Source organism: Zonotrichia albicollis, chromosome 38, assembly GCF_047830755.1.
Source record: "Zonotrichia albicollis isolate bZonAlb1 chromosome 38, bZonAlb1.hap1, whole genome shotgun sequence".
Taxonomy (NCBI): Eukaryota; Metazoa; Chordata; class Aves; order Passeriformes; family Passerellidae; genus Zonotrichia; species Zonotrichia albicollis.
In genome coordinates this window covers 1031008-1052555 of record NC_133856.1, presented here as the reverse complement: position 1 = coordinate 1052555, position 21548 = coordinate 1031008, and the positions used below count along the sequence as shown (strand labels likewise).

General features: G+C 58.4%; 2 protein-coding genes across 2 annotated transcripts in view; one reads left to right on the top strand and one right to left on the bottom strand.

Annotated features, from left to right (window-relative positions):
* The window catches only part of PNKP (polynucleotide kinase 3'-phosphatase), a 19337-nt gene extending 8647 nt beyond the window's left edge, over nucleotides 1-10690 (top strand). The window contains exons 4-11 of the mRNA XM_074531650.1: nucleotides 3203-3210; nucleotides 3399-3509; nucleotides 3586-3676; nucleotides 4817-4878; nucleotides 6643-6755; nucleotides 7695-7783; nucleotides 9524-9585; nucleotides 10548-10690. Coding sequence (XP_074387751.1) covers nucleotides 3203-3210; nucleotides 3399-3509; nucleotides 3586-3676; nucleotides 4817-4878; nucleotides 6643-6755; nucleotides 7695-7783; nucleotides 9524-9585; nucleotides 10548-10568 — 557 coding nt within the window. The 3' untranslated portion in view covers nucleotides 10569-10690. The remainder of the gene's footprint in view (nucleotides 1-3202; nucleotides 3211-3398; nucleotides 3510-3585; nucleotides 3677-4816; nucleotides 4879-6642; nucleotides 6756-7694; nucleotides 7784-9523; nucleotides 9586-10547) is intronic.
* The window catches only part of RUVBL2 (RuvB like AAA ATPase 2), a 24761-nt gene continuing 13902 nt past the window's right edge, over nucleotides 10690-21548 (bottom strand). Inside the window, 8 exon segments of the mRNA XM_074531717.1 lie at nucleotides 10690-10834; nucleotides 12183-12297; nucleotides 15290-15419; nucleotides 16752-16871; nucleotides 16952-17070; nucleotides 17163-17257; nucleotides 21126-21249; nucleotides 21356-21449. Of these exon segments, the coding sequence (XP_074387818.1) occupies nucleotides 10809-10834; nucleotides 12183-12297; nucleotides 15290-15419; nucleotides 16752-16871; nucleotides 16952-17070; nucleotides 17163-17257; nucleotides 21126-21249; nucleotides 21356-21449 (823 nt within the window). The 3' untranslated portion in view covers nucleotides 10690-10808.

Sequence of the window (21548 nt, the reverse complement as noted above, 5' to 3'; positions counted from 1 at the left end):
TAAATCTGCCCAAGGACCCCCCAAAATCTGCCCAAGGACCCCCCAAAATCTGCCCATGGACCCCTCCCCAAAATCTGCCCAAGGACCCCCCAAAATCTGCCCGGGGACCCCCCAAAATCTGCCCAGAGACCCCCCCAAAATCTGCCCATGGACCCCCCAAAATCTGCCCAGGGACCCCCCAAAATCTGCCCAGGGACCCCCAAAACTCTGCCCAGGGATCCCCCAAAATCTGCCCAGGGACCCCCCAAAATCTGCCCAGGGATCCCCCAAAAATCTGCCCAAGGACCCCCCAAAATCTGCCCAGGGATCCCCCAAAATCTGCCCAAGGACCCCTCAAAATCTGCCCATGGACCCCCCAAAATCTGCCCATGGACCCCCCAAAATCTGCCCGGGGACCCCCCAAAATCTGCCCAGGGACCCCCCAAAATCTGCCCGGGGACCCCCCAAAATCTGCCCAAGGACCCCCCAAAATCTGCCCAGGGACCCCCCAAAATCTGCCCGGGGACCCCCCAAAATCTGCCCAAGGACCCCCCAAAATCTGCCCAGGGACCCCCCAAAATCTGCCCGGGGACCCCCCAAAATCTGCCCAGGGATCCCCCAAAATCTGCCCAGGGACCCCCCAAAATCTGCCCATGGACCCCCCAAAATCTGCCCGGGAGCCCCCAAAATCTGCCCAGGGGTCCCCCAAAATCTGCCCAGGGATCCCCCAAAATCTGCCCAGGACCCCCCAAAATCTGCCCATGGACCCCCCAAAATCTGCCCATGGACCCCCCAAAATCTGCCCAGAGACCCCCCAAAATCTGCCCAGGGAGCCCCCAAAATCTGCCCAGGGACCCCCCAAAATCTGCCCATGGACCCCCCAAAATCTGCTCAGGGACCCCCCAAAATCTGCCCGGGGATCCCCCAAAATCTGCCCAGAGACCCCCCAAAATCTGCCCTGGGACCCCCCAAAATCTGCCCAAGGAGCCCCCAAAATCTCCCCTGGGACCCCCCAAAATCTGCCCGGGGACCCCCCAAAATCTGCCCAGAGACCCCCCAAAATCTGCCTGGGGACCCCCCAAAATCTGCCCTGGGACCCCCCAAAATCTGCCTGGGGACCCCCCAAAATCTGCCCAAGGAGCCCCCAAAATCTGCCCAGGGACCCCCAAAATCTGCCCAAGGAGCCCCCAAAATCTGCCCAAGGAGCCCCCAAAATCTGCCCATGGATCCCCCAAAATCTGCCCAAGGACCCCCCAAAATCTGCCCAAGGATCCCCCAAAATCTGCCCATGGATCCCCCAAAATCTGCCCAAGGACCCCCCAAAATCTGCCCATGGACCCCCCAAAACCTGCCCAGGGACCCCTCCCCAAAATCCCTGGCACCCCCAAAATCCCCTCCAGCACCCCAGTATTCCCAGTTCATCCCAGTCCATCCCCCAGTCCCTCCCAGTCCATCCCAGTCCATCCCAGTGCTCCCAGTTCATCCCAGGCCATCCCAGTGCTCCCAGTTCATCCCAGTCCATCCCAGTTCATCCCAGTCCATCCCAGTTCATCCCCAGTCCATCCCAGTTCATCCCAGTTCATCCCAGTGCTCCCAGTTCATCCCAGTTCATCCCCCAGTGCTCCCAGTTCATCCCAGTTTGCTCTCCCGGTTCATCCCAGTTCATCCCAGTTTGCTCTCCTGGTTCATCCCAGTCCATCCCAGTTCACCCCAGTCCATCCCAGTTCATCCCAGTGCTCCCAGTTCATCCCAGTTCATCCCCCAGTGCTCCCAGTTCATCCCAGTTCACCCCAGTTCATCCCAGTTCACCCTAGTCCATCCCAGTCCATCCCAGTCCATCCCAGTCCATCCCAGTTCATCCCAGTCCATCCCAGTTCATCCCCAGTTCATCCCAGTCCATCCCAGTTCATCCAAGTCCATCCCAGTGCTCCCAGTTCACTCTCCCAGTTCCCCCAGTCAATCCCAGTATCCCCAGTTCGCTTTCCCAGTTCCCCCAGTATTCCCAGTTAACCCCAGTCCCTCCCAGTGTTCCCAGTATTCCCAGTTCCCCCAGTATTCCCAGTTAACCCCAGTATTCCCAGTCCCTCCTGGTTCATTCCCAGTTTCCCCAGTCCCTCCCAGTATCCCCAGTTTGTTCTCCCAGTCCCTCCAGTCAATCCCAGTTGATCCCAGTGTTCCCAGTTCGCTCTCCCAGTATTCCCAGTGTTCCCAGTTAACCCCAGTATTCCCAGTGTTCCCAGTATCCCTCCAGTCAATCCCAGTGTTCCCAGTGTTCCCAGTTAACCCCAGTCCCTCCCAGTGTTCCCAGTTAACCCCATCACCCCCAGTTCCCCCAGTATTCTCAGGATTCCCAGTGTTCCCAGTTAACCCCAGTTAACCCCGTCCCCCCCAGTATTCCCAGTATTCCCAGTTAACCCCGTCCCCCCCAGTATTCCCAGTTAACCCCAGTTAACCCCATCCCCCCCAGTATTCCCAGCATTCCCAGTTAACTCCAGTCCCCCCCAGTATTCCCAGTATTCCCAGTGTTCCCAGTTAACCCCGTCCCCCCCAGTATTCCCAGTTAACCCCAGTTAACCCCGTCCCCCCCAGTGTTCCCAGTGTTCCCAGTATTCCCAGTTAACCCCATCCCCCCCAGCATTCCCAGTGTTCCCAGCATTCCCAGTTAACCCCGTCCCCCCCAGTGTTCCCAGTGTTCCCAGTTAACCCCATCCCCCCCAGTATTCCCAGTGTTCCCAGTATTCCCAGTATTCCCAGTTAACCCCATCCCCCCCAGCATTCCCAGTGTTCCCAGTTAACCCCATCCCCCCCAGTGTTCCCAGTATTCCCAGTTAACCCCGTCCCCCCCAGTCCCTTCCAGTATTCCCAGTAAACCCCATCCCCCCCAGTTCGCTCTCCCAGTTAACCCCAGTCCCTCCCAGTTCCCCCAGTATTCCCAGTGTTCCCAGTTAACCCCAGTCCCTCCCAGTTCCCCCAGTATTCCCAGTGTTCCCAGTTAACCCCAGTCCCTCCCAGTATTCCCAGTTAACCCCAGTATTCCCAGTTAGCCCCAGTCCCTCCCAGTATTCCCAGTATTCCCAGTATTCCAGTATTCCCAGTGTTCCCAGTTAACCCCGTCCCCCCCAGCATTCCCAGTATTCCCAGTGTTCCAGTTAACCCATCCCCCCCAGTTAACCCCAGTGTTCCCAGCATTCCCAGTTAACCCAGTTAACCCCGTCCCCCCCAGTATTCCCAGTATTCCCAGTTAACCCCATCCCCCCCAGTTCGCTCTCCCAGTTAACCCCAGTCCCTCCCAGTTCCCCCAGCATTCCCAGTTAACCCCAGTTAACCCCGTCCCCCCCAGCATTCCCAGTGTTCCCAGTTAACCCCGTCCCCCCCCAGTTCGCTCCCCCAGCATTCCCAGTATTCCCAGTTAACCCCAGTTAACCCCGTCCCCCCCAGTTCGCGCTCAACGCCGGCCTGCGGTTCCTGACTCCCGAGGAACACTTCCTGGGCTGGGCCCCGCGCCCTTTGACCTCCCGGCCTTTGACCCCGTGAGTGACCCCTGAGTGACCCCTGACCCCAAGAGCGGCCTGTCCCCAGTGCTGACCTTTGACCTTTTGTCCCCAGCGTGACCTGGAAAAAGTGACCCAGGAGGTCCCCGAGGCCGAGCTGGTGTCGGACGGGCCCGAGGTGCTGCTGACGGTCGGCTTCCCTGGGGGTGAGTGACCAATGAGTGACCACTGACCAGTGAGTGACCACTGAGTGACCACTGAGTGACCGCTGAGTGACTGCTGAGTGACCACTGAGTGACCGCTGAGTGACCACTGACCAGTGAGTGACCACTGAGTGACCAATGAGTGACTGCTGAGTGACCACTGACCGCTGAGTGACCACTGAGTGACCAATGAGTGACCGCTGAGTGACCACTGAGTGACTGCTGAGTGACCACTGACCGCTGAGTGACCACTGAGGTGACCACCTGACCCCTGCAATGGCTGCGGACCCAGCTCTGGTTCTGGTCCCAAATGGGAGAAAAGAGTGAAAAAAGGGAGGAAAAAATGGCGGGAAACCGTGAGGGGAAAAATGGCGGGAAACGTGAGGGGAAAATGGCGGGAAATGTGAGGGGAAAAATGGCGGGAAACGTGAGGGGACAAAATGGCGGGAAACGTGAGGGGAAAATGGCAGGAAATGTGAGGGGAAAATGGTGGGAAATGTGAGGGGACAAAATGGCGGGAAATGTGATGGGAGAAAGGGTGGAAAATTTGAGGGGAAAATAGCAGGAAACATGAGGGGACAAAATGGCGGGAAGCGTGAGGGGAGAAAAAGGTGGGAAATGGGACAAAAAAGTGCAGGAAGTGTGAGGGGAAAAAGGGGAAACGTGAGGGAAAATGGTCGAAAACATGAGGGGAAAAGGGCATGAAATATGAGGGGGGAAAAGGGGGAGAAATGTGAGGGGAAAATGGTGGGAAATGTGAGGGGAAAAAGAGCGGGAAACATGAGGGGAAATGGCGAGAATGTGAGGGGAAAATGGTGGGAGATGTGAGGGGGGAAAAGGAAGAAATGTGAGGGGAGAAAAAGAGCAGGGAATGTGAAGGGGAAAGGGGTGGAAAATTTGAGGGGAAAATGACAGGAAATGTGAGGGGAGGAATGGGTGGGAAATGTGAGGGGAAAAAGAGGGAAACATACGGGAAAAAAAGGCAGGAAACATGAGGGGAAAAAAAGGGTGGGAAACGTGAGGGGGGGAATGGCGGGAAACATGAGGGGAAAAAAGGGCAGGAAAACATAAGGGGAGAAAAAGGGTTGGAACTAGAAAGCTGTGGGAAATGTGAGAGAAAGAAATGAAAATTTTCGCCCTCAGCCGGCAAATCCACTTTCGTGAAGCGCTACCTGGTCCCGGCAGGATACGAATACGTGAACAGGGTGAGTTCCTGAGCCTTGGGTGACCTCCAGGGCTCACGGCCACGCTGTGTTGGGCCACAGTGTGACCATTGTGACCATTGTGCCACCGCTGTCACCCCTGTCACCCTCAGGACACAATGGGCTCACGGCCCACGCTGTGTTGGGCCACAGTGTGCCCATTGTGTCAACCCTGTCACCGCTGTCACCCCTCAGGACACAATGGGCTTGTGGCAGCGCTGTGTCTCTGCCTGTTGAGCCACAGTGTGACCATTGTGCCACCCCTGCCACCCAGGACATGCTGGGCTCACGGCCATGCTGTGTTGTGTGACCTTTGTGACCATTGTGTCACCCTCAGGACACGCTGGGCTCGTGGCAGCGCTGTGTTGTGTGCCCATTGTGCCCATTGTGCCCATTGTGCCACCCCTGTCACCCCCAGGACACGCTGGGCTCATGGTAGTGCTGTGTTGAGCCAGTGTGACCATTGTGCCACCCCACTGTCACCCTCAGGACACTGGGCTTGTGGCAGCGCTGTGTTGAGCCACCCTGGCCCATGGTGACCATTGTGACCATTGTGCCACCCCTGCCACCCTCAGGACACGCTGGGTTCACAGCCACGGTGTGTCCCTGCATGTTGAGCCACAGTGTGACCCGCTGTCCCACCCCTGTCACCCTCAGGACACAATGGGCTCATGGCCATGCTGTGTTCAGCCACATGTGACCATTGTGCCCATTGTGCCCATTGTGCCACCCCTGTCACCCTCAGGACACTGGGCTTGTGGCAGCGCTGTGTTGAGCCATTCTAGCCCAGTGTGACTATTGTGTCCACTGTGCCACCCCTGTCACCCCCAGGACACGCTGGGCTCGTGGCAGCGCTGTGTTGTGTGCCCATTGTGCCCACTGTGCCCATTGTGCCCACTGTGCCCATTGTGCCATCCCTGTCTCCCCAGGACACGCTGGGCTTGTGGCAGCGCTGTGTTGTGTGCCCACTGTGCCCATTGTGCAGGACACGCTGGGCTCGTGGCAGCACTGTGTTGAGCACAGTGTGCCCATTGTGCCCATTGTGCCACCCCAGGACACGCTGGGCTCGTGGCAGCGCTGTGTTGTGTGACCATTGTGCCCACTGTGCCCATTGTGCCACCCCAGGACACGCTGGCTCGTGGCAGCGCTGTGTTGTGTGCCCACTGTGCCCATTGTGCCCGTTGTGCAGGACACGCTGGGCTCACAGCCATGCTGCGTTGTGTGCCCATTGTGCCCACTGTGCCCATTGTGCCACCCCTGTCACCCTCAGGACACGCTGGGCTCGTGGCAGCGCTGTGTTGTGTGCCCATTGTGCCCACTGTGCCATCCCTGTCACCCCAGGGACACGCTGGGCTCGTGGCAGCGCTGTGTTGTATGATCATTGTGCCCATTGTGCCCATTGTGCCCACTGTGCCCGTTGTGCAGGACACGCTGGGCTCGTGGCAGCGCTGTGTTGTGTGCCCCATTGTGCCCGTTGTGCCCACTGTGCCCATTGTGCCCGTTGTGCAGGACACGCTGGGCTCGTGGCAGCGCTGTGTTGTGTGCCCATTGTGCCCGCTGTGCCCATTGTGCCCATTGTGCCACCCCAGGACACACTGGGCTCGTGGCAGCGCTGTGTTGTGTGCCCATTGTGCCCGCTGTGCCCATTGTGCCCATTGTGCCACCCCAGGACACACTGGGCTCGTGGCAGCGCTGTGTTGTGTGCCCATTGTGCCCAATGTGCCCGTTGTGCCCATTGTGCCCACTGTGCCCATTGTGCCACCTCAGGACACGCTGGGCTCCTGGCAGCGCTGTGTCTCCGCCTGCCTCGGCCGCCCTGGCCCGCGGCCCGCTCCGTCGTCGTGGACAACACCAACCCTGACCCCTGAATCGCGGCAGAGGCCAGTCTGGGCACTGGGAGGGACTGGGAGGGACTGGGATGGACTGGGGGGCACTGGGAGGGACTGGGGGGCACTGGGATGGACTGGGGAGGGACTGGGGGGCACTGGGAGAGCACTGGGATGGACTGGGATGGCACTGGGATGGCACTGGGAGGGACTGGGAGGGACTGGGAGGGACTGGGAGGGACTGGGATGGACTGGAGGGCACTGGAAGGACTGGGGGGCACTGGGATGGCACTGGAGGGACTGGGATGGACTGGGGGGCACTGGGATGGCACTGGAGGGCACTGGGATGGCACTGGATGGGAGGGCACTGGGAGGGACTGGGATGGACTGGGGGGCCACTGGGAGGGACTGGGATGGACTGGGGGGCACTGGGATGGCACTGGGATGGACTGGGAGGGACTGAGGGGCACTGGGAGGGCACTGGGAGGGACTGGGATGGCACTGGAGCTGTTCCCCAAAACCTTTGGGGTTTTTTGGGGCATTTTGGGTGAATTTGGGGTATTTTGGGGTTTTTTAGGAGTTTTTGGGGTATTTTGGGGGGTTTTGAGTTTTTTTTTTGTATTTTTGGGGGGTATTTTGGGTTTTTTTTGCGTTTTCTGGGGTATTTTGGGGTATTTGGGGTTTTCTGGGGTATTTTGGGGTAATTTTGGGTATTTTGGGGTTTTTTTGTGTATTTTGGGGTATTTTGGTGTATTTTGGGGGGTATTTTGGGTTATTTTGAGTTTTTTGGGGTATTTTGGGGGTTTCTGGGGTTTTCTGGGGGTTTTTTGGGGTATTTTGGTTTTTTTTTTTTTTTGTTTTTTGGGGTTTTTTTTTGAGTTATTTTGGGTTTTTTGGTGTATTTTGTGTTTTTTTTGGGGTATTTTGGGGGTATTTTTGGGTTATTTTTGGGTTATTTTGGGTCCCCCTGACCCTGTGGTTGCTGCTCCCCAGGTTCGTGGCCTGTGCCCGGGCAGCCGCGGTTCCGTGCCGGTGCCTCCTGTTCACAGGCACCGCTGGAGCAGGCGCAGCACAACTGCCGGGTGAGGAGGGGGCTGGGCGGGGAGGGGGCTGAGGGTGGGGAGGGGGCTGAGGTGAGGAGGGGGCTGGGTGAGGAGGGGGCTGGGGGGTGAGGAGGGGGCTGGGTGAGGAGGGGGCTGGGGGTGAGGGGGGGGGCTGGGCGGGGAGGGGGCTGGGGGTGAGGGGGGGGCTGGGCGGGGAGGGGGCTGGGGGTGAGGAGGGGGCTGGGTGAGGAGGGGGCTGGGTGGGGAGGGGGCTGAGGGTGAGGAGGGGGCTGGGTGAGGAGGGGGCTGAGGGTGAGGAGGGGGCTGGAGATGAGGAGGGGGCTGAGGATGAGGAGGGGGCTGGGTGAGGAGGGGGCTGGGGGTGAGGAGGGGGCTGGGTGAGGAGGGGGCTGAGGGTGAGGAGGGTGAGGAGGGGGCTGGAGATGAGGAGAGGGCTGAGGATGAGGAGGGGGCTGGGTGAGGAGGGGGCTGAGGGTGAGGAGGGGGCTGGAGATGAGGAGGGGGCTGAGGATGAGGAGGGGGCTGGGTGAGGAGGGGGCTGGGTGGGGAGGGGGCTGGGAGTGAGGAGGGGGCTGGGGGTGAGGAGGGATTGGGGGGTGAGGAGGGGGCTGAGGGTGAGGAGGGGGCTGGAGGTGAGGAGGGGGCTGAGGGTGAGGAGGGGGCTGTGGAGAGTGAGGAGGGGGCTGGGGGTGAGGAGGGGGCTGGGGGTGAGGAGGGGGCTGAGGGTGAGGAGGGGGCTGGAGGGTGAGGAGGGGGCTGGGTGAGGAGGGGGCTGAGAGTGAGGAGGGGGCTGGGTGGGGAGGGGGCTGGGGATGAGGAGGGGGCTGAGGGTGAGGAGGGGGCTGGGGGTGAGGAGGGGGCTGGATGAGGAGGGGGCTGGGGGTGAGGAGGGGGCTGGAGAGTGAGGAGGGGGCTGGAGGGTGAGGAGGGGGCTGGGATTGAGGAGGGGGCTGGAAGGTGAGGAGGGATCAGGGGGTGAGGAGGGGGCTGGAAGGTGAGGAGGGGGCTGAGGGTGAGGAGGGGGCTGGGGGTGTGGGGAGGGGGCTGGGTGAGGAGGGGGCTGAGGGTGAGGAGGGTGAGGAGGGGGCCGGGGGTGAGGAGGGGTCTGAGGGTGAGGAGGGGGCTGAGGGTGAGGAGGGTGAGGAGGGGGCCGGGGGTGAGGAGGGGTCTGAGGGTGAGGAGGGAGCTGGGCGGGGAGGGGGCTGGGGAGTGAGGAGGGTGAGGAGGGGGCTGAGGGTGAGGAGGGGGCTGGGTGAGGAGGGGGCTGAGGATGAGGAGGGGCTGGGAGTGAGGAGGGGGCTGAGGGTGAGGAGGGGGCTGGGTGAGGAGGGGGCTGAGGATGAGGAGGAGGCTGAGGATGAGGAGGGGGCTGGGTGAGGAGGGGGCTGAGGATGAGGAGGAGGCTGAGGATGAGGAGGGGGCTGAGGATGAGGAGGGGGCTGGGGGTGAGGAGGGGCCGGGGGGGTGAGGAGGGGGCTGAGGATGAGGAGGGGGCTGAGGGTGGGGAGGGGGCTGAGGATGAGGAGGAGGCTGAGGGTGAGGAGGGGGCTGAGGATGAGGAGGGGGCTGGGGGTGAGGAGGGGGCTGAGAGTGAGGAGGGGGCTGAGGATGAGGAGGAGGCTGAGGGTGAGGAGGGGGCTGGGAGTGAGGATGAGGAGGGGGCTGAGGATGAGGAGGGGTCGGGGGGTCCCCATCCCCCTCCCGCAGCCTCAGTGCCCCCCCCCCAACCCCTTTTTTTTGTGTTTTCACCCCAAAAAGTTCCGGGATCTGACGCAGAGCGGCCACGCCCCCGTCACCGACGCCGTCCTGTTCGGCTACAGGTGAGAGGGGGGTGGGGTCTGGGGGGGATTTGGGGGAAATTTTGGGGGATTTGGGGGAAATTTTGGGGGATTTGGGGGAAATTTGGGGCATTTGGGGCATTTTGGGGGATTTGGGGCATTTTGAGGAATCTTTGGAAGGATCTAAAGGAGCTTGGAGGGGATTTTGGGGAATCTGAGAAGAATTTTGGGGCATTTGAGAGGAATTTTGGGGGATCTGAGAGGAATTTTGGGCATTTTGGGGGATTTGGGGCATTTTGGGGAATCTCTGGGAAGGATCTAAAGGGGTTTGAGGGGATTTTGGGGCATTTTGGGGGATTTGGGGCGTTTTGGGGAATCCTTGGGAAAGATCTAAAGGGGTTTTGGGGGATTTTGGGGGATCTGAGAGGAATTTTGGGGGATTTGGGGCGTTTTGGGGAATCTCTGGGAAGGATCTAAAGGGGCTTGAGGGGATTTTGGGGTATCTGAGAGGAATTTTGGGGGATTTGAGGCATTTTGGGGGATTTGGGGCATTTTGGGGGATCTGGGGCGTTTTGGGGAATCCCTGGAAAGGATCTGAAGGGGTTTGAGGGGATTTTAGGGGATCTGAGAGGAATTTTGGGGGATTTGAGAGGAATTTTGGGACACCTGAGATGTTCTGGGAGCTCTGTAGGGATGCTTTAGAGAACTGGGGGAATTTTGGGCTGCTTTGGGGGTTTTTTTTGCCTTTCTCTCAATTATTTAACCCCATTACTTCTTTTTTTTTTTGGTTCAATTTTCCCTATTTTTGCCTCTTCCCCAATTTTGGGTTTTTTTTTTTTTTTTGTTCCATTCTTCCTCATTTTGGGTGGGCTTTTCCCTTTTCCTCTTCCCTTCTACCTCATGTGTATTTATCCCATTTTTGCTGTATTTTCCCCCATTTTGAGCCATTTTTCCTCCCACTTGACCCAAATTTGGGTGATTTTTCCCCATTTCCTCGCCCTCAGGAAACAATTTGTGCCCCCTGAGCTGTCGGAAGGTTTCTCCCAAATCCTCCGGATCCCCTTCGTGCCCCATTTTGGGGACCCCCCGGACCCCCAACGCCGCCGCCTCTTCCTGCAGTTCAGCGATGGATGAGCCCCCAACCCCCCAATAAAGGCACCGCCCCCTCCCCACATTTTGGGCAATTTTGGGCTCCAAATCAGATTTATTGTACAAAGGGGAGGGGGGGTGGGGGTCAATGGGGGAGGGGAAATGGGGGGGGGGGGTCACGGTGTTTCCATGGATTCACCCTCTGTGGAGAGAAGGGGAGGGGGGCTCACTCAGGTGTCCCCAATGTCCCCAGGTGTGTCCCCAAGTGTCCCCCCAGGTGTCCCCTATGTCCCCAGGTGTCCCCCAGCTGTCCCCCCACGTTTCTCCAGGTGTCCCCAATGTCCCCCCAGGTGTCCCCAATGTCCCCAGGTGTCCCCAGGTGTGTCCCCAATGTCCCCAGGTCTCCCCCCCAGGTGTCCCCAATGTCCCCAGGTGTGTCCCCAATGTCCCCAGGTCTCCCCCCCAGGTGTCCCCAATGTCCCCAGGTGTGTCCCCAATGTCCCCAGGTGTCCCCAATGTCCCCCAGGTGTCCCCAATGTCCCCAGGTGTCCCCAGGTGTGTCCCCAAGGTGCCCCCAAGTGTCCCCAATGTCCCCAGGTTTCCCCAATGTCCCCAAGTGTCCCCAGGTGTGTCCCCAATGTCCCCAGGTGTCCCCCCAGGTGTCCCCCAGGTGCCCCCAAGTGTCCCCAATGTCCCCAGGTTTCCCCAATGTCCCCAGGTGTCCCCAGTGTGTCCCCAATGTCCCCAGATGTCCCCCAGGTGTGCCCAATGTCCCCCAGGTGTCCCCAGGTTTCCCCCAGGTTTCCCCAGGTGTCCCCAATGTCCCCCAGGTGTCCCCCAGGTGTCCCCAATGTCCTCCAGTGTCCCCAAAGTCCCCAGGTGTCCCCCAAGTGTCCCCACGTGTCCCCCCAGGTGTCCCCCAAGTGTCCCCAATGTCCCCAGGTGTCCCCCAATTGTCCCCCAGGTGTGTCCCCAATGTCCCCAGGTGTCCCCCCCAGGTGTCCCCAGGTGTCCCCCAGATGTCCCCCCAGGTGTCCCCAATGTCCCCAGGTGTGTCCCCCAGCTGTCCCCCCACGTCTCCCCAGGTGTGTCCCTGGCTGTCCCCAAGGTGTGCCCAATGTCCCCCAGGTGTCCCCAGGTTTCCCCAGGTGTCCCCAATGTCCCCCCAGGTGTCCCCCCAGGTGTCCCCAATGTCCCCAGGTGTGTCCCCCAGGTGTCCCCAAAGTCCCCAGGTGTCCCCCAGGTGTCCCCCAGGTGTCCCCAGGTGTGTCCCTGGCTGTCCCCAGGTGTCCCCCAGGTGCCCCCCAACGTCCCCAGGTCTCCCCCCAGATGTCCCCAGGTGTCCCCCAGGTGTGTCCCCAATGTCCCCAGGTGTGTCCCTCAGGTGTCCCCCCAGGTGTCCCCAATGTCCCCAGATGTGTCCCCAATGTCCCCAGGTGTGTCCCCAATGTCCCCAGGTTTCCCCCCAGGTCTCCCCCCAGGTGTCCTCAATGTCCCCAGGTGTGTCCCCCCAGGTGTCCCCAATGTCCCCAATGTCCCCGGGCACTCACGGAGCTCGTTGAACAGAAAGGCCTCCTGGTACTCCCTCATGTACTGCGTGGAGCGCGACTCGTCCAGGAACAGCGAGTACACGCGCTTGATGTCCTCCACGCCCACCTCGGCGCCCTGCCGGCCGTGGAATATCCCAAATATCGCACCTCGTGTTTCCCGCTCCCTTTTCCTGCTTTTCACTCTTTTATCTCTTCATATTTGCTGCCTTTTTTCCTCCCCTCACGTTTCCCGCCCTTTTCTCCCCTCACGTTTCCCGCCCTTTTCTCCCCTCACGTTTCCCGCTCTTTTCTCCCTCACGTTTCCCGCCCTTTTCTCCCCTCACGTTTCCCGCTCTTTTCCCCCTCACATTTCCCAATATTTCACTTCATGTTTCCCACTCTCTTTTTCTGTTTTTCACTCTTTTTTCTCCTCAAATTTCCTGCTTTTTTTCCTCCCCTCACATTTCCCGCTCTTCCCCCCTCACGTTTCCTGCTCTTTTTCCTCTCATGTTTCCCGCTCTTTTCTCTCCTCACATTTTCTGCAAATATTGCACCTCACATTTCCCACTCTCTTTTCCTATTTTTCACTCTTTTATCTCCTCAAATTTCCTGCTTTTTTTCCTCCCCTCACATTTCCCACTCTTTTCCCCCTCACATTTCCCACCCTTTTCTCCCCTCATGTTTCCCACTCTTTTCCTAATTTTCACTCTCTTTCTCCTCACATTTCCTGCTTCTTTTATCTCCCCTCACGTTTCCCGCTCTTTTTTCCCCCTCACATTACCCACCATTTTCCCCCCTCACATTTCCCACTCCTTCCCTCACATTTCCCGCCCTTTTCTCACATTTCCTGCCCTTTTCCCCCTCACGTTTCCCGCCCTTTTCCCCTCACATTTCCTGCCATTTTCCCCCTCACATTTCCCACCCTTTCCCCCTCACATTTCTCACTCTTTCCTCTCCCCTCACGTTTCCCGCCCTTTTCTCCCCTCACGTTTCCGGCTCTTTTCCCCTCACATTTCCCACCCTTTTCCCATAACTCTTTGTGACCCCAACCCATCAGGACCCCAATTTGGGATCCCTACCCCACTTTTAGGACCCCATTCCCCAAATTTTGGGGTGTATTTTTGGGATTTTTGGGGCTCTCACCTTGCGTTTCCTGGCCACCAGGCTGGCGGCGGTGATGAGCTGCATGGCGTAGCGCAGCGTCCCCCCTCACATTTCCCACTCCTTCCCTCACATTTCCCGCCCTTTTCTCACATTTCCTGCCCTTTTTCCCCCTCACATTTCCCACTATTTTCTTCCCTCACATTTCCCACTTTTTTCCCCCGGATATTTCCCACCCTTTCGCCCTCACGTTTCCCGCCATTTTCCCCTCACGTTTCCCACCCTTTTCCCCTCACATTTCTCACTCTTTCCTCTCCCCTCACGTTTCCCACCATTTTCCCCTCACGTTTCCCGCCATTTTCCCCTCACGTTTCCCACCCTTTTCTCCCCTCACGTTTCCCACCCTTTTCCCCTCACATTTCCCACCCTTTCCCCAAAACTCTTTTAGGACCCCATTCCCCAAATTTCGGGGTGTATTTTTGGGATTTTTGGGGCTCCCACCTTGCGTTTCCTGGCCACCAGGCTGGCGGCAGTGATGAGCTGCATGGCGTAGCGCAGCGTCCCCCCTCACATTTCCCACTACTTCCCTCACATTTCCCGCCCTTTTCTCACATTTCCTGCCCTTTTCCCCCTCACATTTCCCACTATTTTCTTCCCTCACATTTCCCACTTTTTTCCCCCTGACATTTCCCGCCATTTTTCCCCTCACATTTCCCACCCTTTTCCCCTCACATTTCCTGCCCTTTTCCCCCTCACATTTCCCACTATTTTCTTCCCTCACATTTCCCACTTTTTTCCCCCTGACATTTCCCGCCATTTTCCCCCTCACATTTTCCACCCTTTTCCCCTCACATTTCTCACTCTTTCCTCTCCCCTCACGTTTCCCGCCCTTTTCTCCCCTCAAGTTTCCCGCCCTTTTCCCCCTCACGTTTCCCGCCCTTTTCTCCCCTCACGTTTCCCGCCCTTTTCCCCTCACATTTCTCACTCTTTCCTCTCCCCTCACGTTTCCCGCCCTTTTCCCCTCACGTTTCCCGCCTTTTCTCCCCTCACATTTCCTGCCCTTTTCCCCTCACATTTCCCGCCCTTTTCCCCTCACATTTCCCACCCTTTCCCCAAAACTCTTTTAGGACCCCGTTCCCCAAATTTTAGGGTGTATTTTTGGGATTTTTGGGGCGCCCACCTTGCGTTTCCTGGCCACCAGGCTGGCGGCGGTGATGAGCTGCATGGCGTAGCGCAGCGTCCCCCCCTCACATTTCCCACTCCTTCCCTCAAATTTCCCGCCCTTTTCTCACATTTCCTGCCCTTTTCTCACATTTCCTGCCCTTTTCCCCCTCACATTTCCCACTTTTTTCCCCCTGACATTTCCTGCCATTTTCCCCCTCACATTTCCCACCCTTTCCCCCTCACATTTCTCACTCTTTCCTCTCCCCTCACGTTTCCCGCCATTTTCCCCCTCACGTTTCCGGCTCTTTTCCCCTCACATTTCCCACCTTTTTCCCATAACTCTTTGTGACCCCAACCCATCAGCACCCCAATTTGGGATCCCTACCCCACTTTTAGGACCCCATTCCCCAAATTTCGGGGTGTATTTTTGGGATTTTGGGGCTCCCACCTTGCGTTTCCTGGCCACCAGGCTGGCGGCGGTGATGAGCTGCATGGCGTAGCGCAGCGTCCCCCTTCACATTTCCCGCCCTTTTCTTACATTTCCTGCCCTTTTTCCCCTCACATTTCCCACTATTTTCTTCCCTCACATTTCCCACTTTTTTCCCCCTGACATTTCCTGCCATTTTCCCCCTCACGTTTCCCACCCTTTTCCCCTCACATTTCTCACTCTTTCCTCTCCCCTCACGTTTCCCGCCATTTTCCCCTCACGTTTCCCGCCCTTTTCCCCTCACGTTTCCCACCCTTTTCTCCCCTCACGTTTCCCGCCATTTTCCCCTCATGTTTCCCACCCTTTCCCCAAAACTCTTTTAGGACCCCATTCCCCAAATTTCGGGGTGTATTTTTGGGATTTTTGGGGCTCCCACCTTGCGTTTCCTGGCCACCAGGCTGGCGGCGGTGATGAGCTGCATGGCGTAGCGCAGCGACGTCTCCAGCCCGATGCGCGTCAGCACCGCGTACGCGTCCTCCGTCATCTCCACGTCCTCCTCCTCGCACCTGCGCCCCCAAACCGCTCAGGGGGACCCCGAAATGGCCCCGGGAATCCCCCCAAGAGTGGCCCCCAATGTGGTTTTTGGGGGGTACCCTGAGGGAGTTATGGAGCACCCAGTGGGGTGAGTGAGGGTCCTGAAGGGGTTGGGGGCACCTGGCAGGGACTGGGGGTGGCCCAGAGGGGATTTTGGGGAAACCCTGAGGGAATAAAGGGCACCCCAAGATTGATCAGGGCACCTGGAAAGCGTTGTGGGGTACCCCAAGAGGCTTTTGGGGTGTCTGAGAAAACCCTGAGGGAATTAAGGGCACCAGAAAAGAGTTTTGGGGTACCCCAAGAGGTTTTTGGGGTGTCAAGGGGGACCCTGAGGGAGTTAATAGAACCCCAAGATTGATCTGGAGAGAATTTTGGGGTATCCCAAGAGGATTTTGGGGTGTCTGGAGTGACCCTGAGGAAATTAAGGACACCGGGAAAGAGTTTTGGGGTACCCCAAGAGGATTTTGGGGTGTCAAGGGGGACCCTGAGGGAATTAAGGGCACCCCAAGATTGATCAGGGCACCTGGAGAGAGTTTTGGGGTATCCCAAGAGGCTTTTGGGGTGTCCAGGGGGACCCTGAGAGAATTAAGGGCACCCCAAGATTGATCAGGGCACCTGGAAAGAGTTATGGGGTACCCCAAGAGGCTTTTGGGGTGTCAAGGGGGACCCTGAGGGAGTTAATAGAACCCCAAGATTGATCAGGGCACCTGGAAAGCGTTGTGGGGTACCGCAGGAGGCTTTTGGGGTGTCTGAGGAAACCCTGAGGGAATTAAGAGCACCCCAAGATTGATCTGGGCACCTGGAAAGAGTTATGGGGTACCCCAGGTGTATTTTTGGGGTGCCCAGGTGTGTCAGGGCTTGGTTTGAGCTGCACCAAGGCAGATTTAGGGGTGGCCAGGTGTATCACGGTGTGGTTTGTGCCACACCAAGGCAGATTTAGGGGTGCCCAGGTGGATTTTTGGGGTGCCCAGGTGTATCAGAGCTCGGTTTGTGCCACACCAAGGAGTACTTTGGGGTGCCCAGGTGGATTTTGGGGTGCCCAGGTGGATTTTGGGGTGCCCAGGTGGATTTTGGGGGCGCCCAGGTGGATTTTTGGGGTGCCCAGGTGGATTTTGGGGTGCCCAGGTGGATTTTGGGGGCGCCCAGGTGGATTTTTGGGGTGCCCAGGTGGATTTTTGGGGTGCCCAGGTGGATTTTTGGGGCGCCCAGGTGGATTTTTGGGGTGCCCAGGTGTATCATGGTGTGGTTTGTTCCACACCAAGGAGGATTTTTGGGGTGCCAGGTGGATTTTTGGGGTGCCCCACCTGATTTTGAGGATCTGCCGCGTCTCCTTGTCGCCGTAGGGCGCCGTGGCGATGATCAGCAGCCGGTCCAGCAGATCCAAGGGCAGCCCGTGGGGGCTGCGGTGGGCAGTGCCCCGGATCCTGAGGGACACGTGGGCATTCAGGGGGGTTCCCCTCAGCTTTTGGGGTGCCCCAGGTGTGCCCAGGGGGGTGCCCGGTACCTGGTGATGCCGCGGTTGGTGGCCATGATCAGCACGGGCGCCATGTCGCTCTCCAGGGCCCGGTTGAGGAAGGAGAAGCTTTCAATGTCCAACATGTGAACCTCATCGATGAACAGCACCTGGCACGGGGGGGGATTGATTTTGGGGGGCTCTTAGTGAGGTTTGGGGGGTCCTGGGGTGCTCAGGGGGGGTTTGGGGGCTCAGGGCTCACCCCAGGGATGACCTCGGCCTTGCCCTCCTCGCGCCACTCGGCCACTTTGGCGTTGATCTGCTCGCGCACCTCCGGCTTGATCTCGCCCGTGTCACCTGAGCGGGGGGTTTGGGGGGTCAGGGGCGGGTTTGGGGGTCCCAGGGGAGGTTTTGGGGTGTGGAGACCCCAAAAAGAGGGTTCATAACCCCCAAGGTGGGTCAGGGGCAGTTTGAGGGCTCCCCAAAAACTCAGGAGCAGTCTGGGGAGTCTGGGGATAGCCAAAAAGAGAGTGAGGGGCAGTTTGGGGGGTCAGGGGCAGTTTGGGGGGCCCAGGGGCGGTTTTGGGGTGTGGAGACCCCAAAAAGAGGGTTCAGAACCCTTGGGGTGGGTCAGGGGCAGTTTGGGGGTCCCAGGGGTGGTTTTGGGGTGTGGAGACCCCAAAATGAAGGTACAGAACCCTTGGGGTGGGTCAGGTGCAGTTTTGGGGGTCCCAGGGGCAGTTTTGGGGTGGGGAGACCCCAAAATGAGGGTACAGAACCCTTGTGGGGGGTCAGGAGCAGTTTGGGGGTCCCAGGGGCGGTTTTGGGGTCTGAGAGACCCCAAAAAGAGGGCTCAGAACCCCCAAGGTGGGTCAGGGGCAGTTTTGGGGGCTCCAGGGGCAGTTTTGGGGGGCTGGGGATCGCCAAAAACAGAGTGAGGGACAGTTTGGGGTTTTTGGGGGGTCAGGGGCAGTTTGGGGGTCCCAGGGGCGGTTTTGGGGTGGGGAGACCCCAAAAAGAGGGTTCATAACCCCCAAGGTGGGTCAGGGGCAGTTTTGGGGGCTCCAGGAGCGGTTTTGGGGGTCTGGGGATCGCCAAAAAGAGAGTGAGGGGCAGTTTGGGGGGTCAGGGGCAGTTTGGGGGTCCCAGGGGTGGTTTTGGGGTGTGGAGACCCCAAAAAGAGGGTTCAGAACCCCCAAGGTGGGTCAGGGGCAGTTTGGGGGGTCCCAGGGGTGGTTTTGGGGTGTGGAGGCCCCAAAAAGAGGGCTCAGAAACCCCAAGGTGGGTCAGGGGCAGTTTTGGGGGTCCCAGGGGTGGTTTTGGGGGTCTGGGGATGGCCAAAAAGAGAGTGAGGGACAGTTTGGGGTTTTTGGGATCTGAGAGACCCCAAAAAGAGGGCTCAGAACCCCCAAGGTGGGTCAGGGGCAGTTTTGGGGGCTCCAGGGGCAGTTTTGGGGGGCTGGGGATCGCCAAAAACAGAGTGAGGGACAGTTTGGGGTTTTTGGGGGGTCAGGGGCAGTTTGGGGGTCCCAGGGGTGGTTTTGGGGTGTGGAGACCCCAAAAAGAGGGTTCAGACCCCCCAAGGTGGGTCAGGGGCAGTTTTGGGATTCTGGGGACAGCCAAAAACAGAGTGAGAAGTTTGGGGGTTTGGGGGGTCAGTTTGGGGTTTTTGGGGGGGTCAGGGGCAGTTTGGGGGTCCCAGGAGCAGTTTTGGGGTCTGGGGATGGCCCAAAATAGAGTGAGAGACAGTTTGGGGTTTTTGGGTTCAGTTTGGGGTTTTTGGGGTCTGAGAGACCCCAAAAAGAGGACACAGAACCCTTGGGGTGGGTCAGGGGCAGTTTTGGGGCTCCAGGAGCAGTTTTGGGGGCCTGGGGATGGCCAAAAACAGAGTGAGGGACAGTTTGGGGGGTCAGGGGCAGTTTGGGGGTCCCAGGGGCGGTTTTGGGGTCTGAGAGACCCCAAAAAGAGGGTTCAGAACCCTTGGGGTGGGTCAGGGGCAGTTTTGGGATTCTGGGGATAGCCAAAAACAGAGTGAGGAGAAGTTTGGGGTTTTTGGGTTCAGTTTGGGGTTTTTGGGGTGTGGAGACTCCAAAAAGAGGGTACAGAACCCTTGTGGGGGGTCAGGGGCAGTTTGGGGGTCCCAGGAGCACTTTTGGGAGTCTGGGGATAGCCACAAACAGAGTGTGGGGCAGTTTGGGGGTCCCAGGGGTGGTTTTGGGGTGGGGAGACCCCAAAAAGAGGGCTCAGAACCCCCAAGGTGGGTCAGGGGCAGTTTTGGGATTCTGGGGATAGCCAAAAACAGAGTGAGGGGAAGTTTGGGGTTTGGGGGGTCAGTTTGGGGTTTTGGGGGTCAGTTTGGGGTTTTTGGGGGGTCAGGGGCAGTTTGGGGGTCCCAGGGGCGGGTTTGGGGTGTGGAGATCCCAAAAAGAGGGTTCAGAACCCTTGTGGGGGGTCAGGGGCAGTTTTGGGGGTCCCAGGGGCGGTTTTTGGGGGTCTGGGGATGGCCAAAAACAGAGTGAGGGGAAGTTTGGGGTTTTTGGGGGTCAGGGGTAGGTTTGGGGGTCCCAGGGGCAGTTTTGGGGTCTGGGGATGGCCAAAAACAGAGTGAGGGGCAGCTTGGGGTTTTTGGGTTCAGTTTGGGGTTTTTGGGGTGTGGAGACCCCAAAAAGAGGGCTCAGAACCCCCAAGCTGGGTCAGGTGCAGGTTTGGGGGCTCCAGGAGCAGTTTGGGGATTCTGGGGATGGCCAAGAACAGAGTGAGGGACAGTTTGGGGTTTTTGGGGGGTCAGGGGCAGTTTGGGGGTCCCAGGGGCAGTTTTGGGGTGTGGAGACCCCAAAAAGAGGGTTCAGAACCCTTGGGGTGGGTCAGGTGCAGGTCTGGGGGCTCCAGGAGCAGTTTTGGGGGCCGGGGGACAGCAAAAAACAGAGTGAGGGGCAGTTTGGGGTTTTTGGGGGGTCAGGGGCACTTTGGGGGTCCCAGGGGCGGTTTTGGGGTGTGGAGACCCCAAAAAGAGGGCTCAGAAACCCCAAGGTGGGTCAGGGGCAGTTTTGGGGGTCCCAGGGGTGGTTTTGGGGGTCTGGGGATGGCCAAAAAGAGAGTGAGGGACATTTTGGGGTTTTTGGGGTCAGTTTGGGGTTTTTGGGGTACCTGAGAACAAAGGAAGCCCTGGGCTGGGTGAGGGACATTTTGGGGTCAGTTTGGGGCTTTTGGGGTCAGTTTTGGGGTTTTTGGGGTACCTGAGAACAAAGGAAGCCCTGGGCTAAGTGAGGGACATTTTGGGGTTTTTGGGGTCAGTTTGGGGTTTTTGGGGTACCTGAGAACAGAGCAAGGAAGCCCTGGGCTGGGTGAGAGCCATTTTGGAGTTTTTGGGGTCACTTCTGGGGTTTTTGGGGTCAGTTTTGGGGTTTTTGGGGTCAGTTTGGGGTTTTTGGGGTCAGTTTGGGGTTTTTGGGGGTACCTGAGAACAAGGCCAGGAAGCCCTGGGCTAAGTGAGGGACATTTTGGGGTTTTTGGGGTCAGTTTTGGGGTTTTTGGGGTACCTGAGAACAGGGCCAGGAAGCCCTGGGCTAAGTGAGGGACATTTTGGGGTTTTTGGGGTCAGTTTTGGGGTACCTGAGAACAGGGCCAGGAAGCCCTGGGCTAAGTGAGGGACAGTTAGGGGTTTTTGGGGTCAGTTTTGGGGTTTTTAGGGTCAGTTTGTGGTTTTTGGGGTCAGTTTTAGAGTCTGGGGGTACCTGAGAACAGAGCAAGGAAGGCCTGGGCTGGGTGAGGGACATTTTGGGGTTTTTGGGGTCAGTTTTGGGGTTTTTGGGGTCAGTTTTGGGGGTCTGAGCGTAGCTGAGAACAGGGTGATGAAACCCCAGACTAAGTGGGGTCATTTTGGGGTTTTTGGGGTCAGTTTGGGGGTTTTTGGGGTCAGTTTTGGGGTTTTTGGGGTACCTGAGAACAGGGCCAGGAAGCCCTGGGCTAAGTGAGGGACATTTTGGGGTTTTTGGGCTCAGTTTTGGGGTTTTTGGGGTACCTGAGAACAGGGCCAGGAAGCCCTGGGCTAAGTGAGGGACATTTTGGGGTTTTTGGGCTCAGTTTGGGGTTTTTGGGGTACCTGAGAACAGGGCCAGGAAGCCCTGGGCTGGGTGAGGGACATTTTGGGCTTTTTGGGGTCAGTTTTGGGGTTTTTGGGGTCAGTTTGGGGTTTTTGGGCTCAGTTTTGGGGTTCCTGGGGTACCTGAGAACAGGGCCAGGAAGCCCTGGGTGCGGGAGTTGATGACATCGATCTCGTGCAGCGACACCGTGTGCACGACCTCGCGCCGCTTCTGCAGCTCCCCGTCGGGGCACTGCACGAACTTCGTCTGGGGACGAGAATTCAGGGTCAGGGACACCCCAAAAACCCCAAAATCCTCACCTGTGCCCCCCAAAAACCCCAAAATTCTCTCCTGAGCCCCCCAAAATCCTCACCTGCGCCCCCATGGCGTCGTAGTCGCGTGCTCGGGTGAAGGAGCGCCCCAGCTTCGAGATCTTCCCCGTGGCCTTGTCAATGGTGATGACATCACTGAGGGGGAAACAGGGTTTTTTGGGATTTTTTTCACTTTTCACTTCCATGTTTCCCACCTTTTTTCCCCTCATATATCCCTTTTTCCCCCCCTCACAT